This window comes from Talpa europaea (genome assembly GCF_964194135.1).
Source record: "Talpa europaea genome assembly, chromosome: 10".
Taxonomy (NCBI): domain Eukaryota; kingdom Metazoa; phylum Chordata; class Mammalia; order Eulipotyphla; family Talpidae; genus Talpa; species Talpa europaea.
In genome coordinates this window covers 72,765,600-72,771,599 of record NC_140077.1, presented here as the reverse complement: position 1 = coordinate 72,771,599, position 6,000 = coordinate 72,765,600, and the positions used below count along the sequence as shown (strand labels likewise).

Genomic DNA, 6,000 nt, shown 5'->3' with positions numbered 1-6,000 from the left:
GGTTGGACAGAACTTCCCAGTGAAAGGTTTCTGGAAAAAGCAGACAATGTGATGGTGCTGAAAAACAAAGGAGTTGGAGAAAGAGAGAGTAAGCAAAAACCTTCTCAACCCTTGTCTTCCCAAAGCCAGTTCTATGACCACCTCTTCCATAAACCCCTCCAGTAAAGGGAAAGACTCCCCCCTACTTTTTTTGGGCCTCAAACTTTGGACAATATTAAAAAATAATCATAGGGATCTCCCTAGTGGTACAAGGGGTAAAGACACAACCTCTGAAGCTATCCACAGCCACTGCAGCATGAGTTTGATCCCCAGCCAGGGAGCTACCCACATGGCACAGCAGACCTCTCCTGTCTTGCCCACTGCTCCCCTCAGCAGTGCATTTCAGTCATTCTGCCTGTTCTGTTCCCCACTCTGTCTCTGGTGAATCCTCTCACACCCCACACCTCTGGCCTGTACCCCAGTTCTTGTATGCATAAATAAATAAGTCTTTAAAAATATATATACATAGGGCCTCCCCCGTGGCGCAGCAGTTGAGCGCTGGGTTGCAAAGCTGCCCGCAGGTTCTGCAGCACTGGTTCGATCCCCAGCTGCTCCCCGGCCACCGGGGGAAGGTCCCATATGGCGCGCAGACCTCTCCTGCTGCCCGCTGCTCCCCTCAGCAGTGTACTTCGGTCCTTCTGCCTGCGCTGCTCCCCGCTCTGGCTCTGGTGAATTCTCTCACCCTCCCGCGCTTCTGACTGTACCCAGTGCTTGTATAAATAAATAAATAAATCTTAAAAAAAAAAAAGAACAGAATGGGAGGGCAATCTTTAAAAAAATATATATATACATATATATATATATATATATATACACATAAAGAAAAGAAACAAGCATCATAGTTTCTTAAATTCCAGATGCCAGAAATTCAGGGAATCTAAAGCAAGAGAGAAAAGAGATGATGAGTGGTGAGGACGGAGAGGACAAATTGGAGAAGAGAGGGCCTGGGAGAAATGCGGGTTATCTCCAAAGAGCAGCAACACGACAGGTGGCTGGTCAATAGAACAGAACCAGGATGCCATCGGCAGAATGAATCTACAGGTGAAGCTCCCTAATCAATATGCTTGACCTGGGCCTCCCTGGTGGCACAAGGGGTTAAGCACCTCACTATGAAGCAATCCTCAGCCTCTGCAGCACAAGTTCAATCCCCAGCTGGCCAGGGAGAAACCCACATGGTGAGGCAGACCTCTCCTGTCTTGACCGCTGCTCCCCTCAGCAGTGTATTTCAGTCAGTCTGCCTGTTCTGTTCCCCACTCTGTCTCTGGTGGATCCTCTCACCCCGTGCATCTCTGGCCTGTACCCCAGCTCTTGTATGCATAAATAAATAAATCTTTAAATAAACATGCTTGACCTGACTTTACATTTGGTTACTTTTTCTTAGCTTTTTTCTCTATTTTATTGAAATGGAACTTACACACAGTAAAAGGCACAAATCGTAAGCATACAATCCAATGTGTATTTACCTCTCAGATCAAGCTGAGAATGCTCCTGGCACTGCAGCCACTGCTGCCTCACTGGACCGGAGCTGGGGGGTGGGGGGGCCTCACGGCTGACGTGGGCAGAGGAGCTGAAGCAACAGGGAGATGCAGCTGGGGAGCCCCAGCTAAGGAAATTATAAAGGATTTCAGGCATTTGGGCCAGCGAAGCTAAAGGCTGGGGCAAGATCATTAGGTGTGCTAAGAACGAACATGCACAGGCCCGGAGCTTACCCTGTGGTGGCGGGACGAGCAGCTACAGGAAGGAGCATTTCAGTTCAGCATAAAATGCTTCCTACACCTAGTGCTGACCCACACTGGAAGCAGCCCACCAGGAAATCATGAGATCCCCATCAGAAGGGGTGTCAGTCAAGAAGAGGACTGACAAGCATTTCTCAGCAGTGATGGGGTGGGGGGCAGGAACTCATTGGAGATTGTTCCTTCCAGCTCTGAGCTTCTACAGTTCTGGGAGTCTGTGAAAGCGGCAGAGAGGACAATGATTATGATTTGGTATCTGTGTGTATGTGTGTGTGTATTTTTTCCCCAGAGGACAACTTTTTAAAAAATTTAGTTAAGCATACAAGAACTGGGGTATAGGCCAGAGGTGCAGGGGGCTGGTGAGAGGATATACCAGAGACAGAGTGGGGAACAGAATAGCTGTCTTTAATCCTTGCGCCAGCAGGGAGGCTCCCTAGAGGACAACTTTTTCTTAATCACAATTGCTATGCAGGTTGGTCATTACCACCATTTAATAAGTCACTCTTGTCACCTATGGCCTGAGCAGAGGCACCCTAGGTGTGCCCCTCTGGTGCTCAGACTTGTGTGCTTGGAGCAGATGCTGGGACACCCCTTTGAGTAGAACCACTGCTGGCAAGAGAAGTTGGTTGCCCCTAACTCATACCAACTTGTCCTGGGGGCACCCACCCACAGACCTCCTCAGCCAGCCCGGCCCTGGTCTACCTGGTGAGTGAGTAACATCCCCACACCCTCCCAACCCCCACCCCCCAACCCCGAGCGCAGGCTGGAGCCACTAGGACACAGAGGAGATGCCTTCCTGATCTGCTCCAGGGCCCAATGCAGGAATGGTGTCTGGATTCCCTCAGGAACAGGACCACACAGGACCCATCCGTCCCAGGGCCACTTGTGGGGAAGGGCAAGGACTCCCATTCTGGAGGCCAACACTCTCCAAGCCCACCCCATCTGGCTTTTTCTTTTTCTTTTTTAAAGATTTATTTATTTATGCATACAAGAACTGGTGTACAGGACAGAGGTGCAGGGGTGAGAGGATTTACCAGAGACAGAGTGGGGAGCAGAACAGGCAGACTGACTGAAATACACTGCTGAGGGGAATATCAGGGAGACAGGAAAGGTCTGCTGCGCCATGTGGGTCACCTCCCTGGCTGGGAATCGAACCCGTGCTGCAGTGGCTGCGGATTGCTTAGTAGGTTGCATCTTAACCCCTTGCACCACCAGGGAGGCACCCATCCGGCTTTTTCCAGGTAAAAAAAAAAGTAATTTTCCTAGGATCCTCCTTTTCTTGTAGAGGGTTATTTCAGAACTCCTCTTAGGATTCTTGCAGGTCGCCACCAGGGGACAAGTACAGCTCTCTCCATCCGGCACCTGTTCAGGGCACAGGCAGATGCGCAGTTGAAGACAGGCTCTCAGCCCGCGCGGGAGCTCAGAGCCAAGCCGAGGAAGGCAGAGCTGGCGCCGAGTTTTCCCATGGAAAGCGCAATGGGCTCACCCTCTCTTCGGTCTGATGAAAACCACGACTACTCTCCCAGGAAAAACTGTGGGTGGATTTTGCCTTCTATTCGGGGGAGATGGGGCTGCTGTCCGACCCTCGACGTCCACTTGTGAAGCCCCAAGATTTAAGCGGGAGGGCTGGGGGTTTCCTACATCGCCAAAACCCAGTTTGGCTGGGTTTCGGGTGATGGGGGGAGGCTTGTAGCTCTCCCGTGCCAGGGGGTGCGCGGGGAGACCCTGCTTTCCAGCCGCGGGGTACATTCAGGCCTCCCGGGTTTTGGTATGCCCAACTCTAAAACGGGGGCTCAGGCCCCTCGGACCGTGGGGGCGGTAAGAGGAGGCTGGCGGTCCCGGGGCCGGGGAGGAGAGCGGGGAGCTGCTCCCGATGCCCGGGGCGGGAGAGCCGGTGTCCCGGCGGGCGCCCGGCCCCGCACGAGAAGGCTCGGCCAGGACTCGGGGCCCGGGCGGCCGCCGAGCCCCCGCCCCCCATCGCGGGCCCGAGGGCGGGGCCCCTCGCCGGGGGCCGCCCCGCCCAGCCCCTCCCTCCCGGCCGCCGGCCTCCCCAGCCCCGCCGGCCCCCGCGGACTGGCGGGCGGGCGGCGCGGCACTCGGGCACCGGCGCGCGCTCCCAGCCAGCCGCCGCGAGCCCGCCAGCCGGGGCCATGGGCTGCGACGGCCGCGTGTCGGGGCTGCTCCGCCGCAACCTGCAGCCCACGCTCACCTACTGGAGCGTCTTCTTCAGCTTCGGCCTGTGCATCGCCTTCCTGGGGCCCACGCTGCTGGACCTGCGCTGCCAGACGCACAGCTCGCTGCCCCAGATCTCCTGGGTCTTCTTCTCGCAGCAGCTCTGCCTCCTGCTGGGCAGCGCCCTCGGGGGCGTCTTCAAGAGGACGTGAGTGCCGCCCGCGCCCGCGCCCCCGGCCCGCAGCCCGCGCCCCCGCGCCCCGCGCCGCGCGCCCCTCCCCAGCCGCCCCCTCGCCCGCCGCGCGCGTCCCGGCCCGCGCCGCCGCCCCGCCCGGGACCCGGGCTGCCCTCCTAGCCCCCGCGCTCCCGCCAACTCCCCGGAGACTGAAGGTGACTTCTGGATTATTTATTCGCCTTCACTCACCCCCGCGAGGGGAAACCCGGCTCTCCCCGCCGCCCCACCCGCTCCCGGCGGAGAGCGGCGCTGGGCTTCGGAGGCGGGAGGACCCCCTCCTGCGCTGCGGGGTGCGGTGGGTCGGCGGCCCTGGCTGCCGGGGGCGGGACTGGAGTGCGGAGAGAGGAGAGTGGGAGTGTCACCTCAGGGGCCCTGCGCGTTCCTGGAGCTGGCTGTGACTTGACAGCGCCCTGGGGCGGGCCCGCCTCAGCCTGCCGGCGCGGATCGGCTGACACAGGCTGTCCCTTCTCCCGGGTGGCCGCGGGCGAGTGGGTCTGTGTGGCCCTGGTCCCGGGGGAGCCAGGGTACCTGCCATGGCGCCAGGAGGCAGGGCCCTTCGGCCCCTAAGACGCGTAGTGCCTCACCTCTCCGGCCGCGTCGGGGAGCGCAGGTGTCTCGCTGGGAAGGTGACCCTCCATCCCTGGCGCCAGGGTCCTGCTCCGTCCGCCTCCCCCACCCCAACTTCCTCCTGTGCCCCAGGCAGGGCTCTGGATTCTGCCTGACGCGCACCCAGAGCTGTCCCTTGGACACCGTTGCAGCGCGTCACAGTCCCGGCTCAAACCGGACAGAGTCCCCTCGGAGGCAACCATTGGAAAGGCAGCGGGATTCACCCTCCCAGTGTGTCGAAAACAGAGCCTCAAAGCAGGCAGTAGAGGAATTGCAAACCGAGGCTGCTGGAGATCACCTAGTCCCAGCTCCCTGCCTTAGTTTCCTGGACTGCAGGGTCTGTAGTCAGCAGTGGGCAGGGGAACAAACCACTCCCCATCACCCCAAGGAAGCCTCTGGGGGCCCACCTGGGCCCAGGACTCTCCCCTCTTTGGCTCACTCCTGGCAGTGTCCCAAGGGTAGGCTAGCTTGTCCAGGTCTCTGGGGAGCTGGTGGAGAGGAGCACGGTGTCATAGATGGACCCCACCTTGTCTCCCAATTGACAAAACACTATCAGCTAGGGAGTGTTACCAAAATCCTCTTGTCAACCAAAGAATTCTCTTCAGAAGCAAGCCTTCTTGTGTACACTAGTGTTTCTGTGGGTTTGGTGGAGTTGGGTGTCACAGGGATTCAGGAAGAAACTGAAGATCCACTCGAATTCAGCCTAGAGGTTTAATAAAAGATCTCTCAGGATTTTTTGGTAATAAATATTTTTGATTTACAAAAACTTCCTTCCCTGGAACATTTCAGAAACTTGAAGTGCGCACAACAGGAAAGGGGATGAGGATAGTTCTGAATGGTGGTGGGTGCCCCAGGGTTTGTGAAATCAGCAGAGACACACACCTGCTGGGCCATCTCTTCCTCACTTGCCTTGTGCCTCCCCTGGGCTCCTTACACAACTGGAGGCCCAGGGAAAGCAGCCCACAGAAAAGAAAATTGAAATGGTAACAATAATCGCTTTATTGATCACTTGCTCTGTGCCAGACATGGTTCTTAATACCTCACATATATCAACTCATTTAATCTTCACAACAGCCCTGTAAAGTAGTACTATTCTGTCCATGCCCCAGGACCCACAGCTAATAGGAGGCCTAGCTGGGATTTGAACCCAGGGATTTGTCTCTGGAACCAGATAATTTGGAAATGCCTCTTGCTTTATGAACAGTCAACTTCATT

The 6,000-nt window shown here is 56.9% G+C and overlaps 1 protein-coding gene across 1 annotated transcript in view; it reads left to right on the top strand.

Annotated features, from left to right (window-relative positions):
* Positions 1–3,922: 3,922 nt before the first annotated feature.
* Positions 3,923–6,000, top strand: part of MFSD4A (major facilitator superfamily domain containing 4A) — a gene marked incomplete at both ends in the record, with an annotated part of 28,195 nt that continues 26,117 nt past the window's right edge. Inside the window, one exon of the mRNA XM_084245946.1 lies at positions 3,923–4,152. Within this exon, the coding sequence (XP_084102072.1) occupies positions 3,923–4,152 (230 nt within the window). The remainder of the gene's footprint in view (positions 4,153–6,000) is intronic.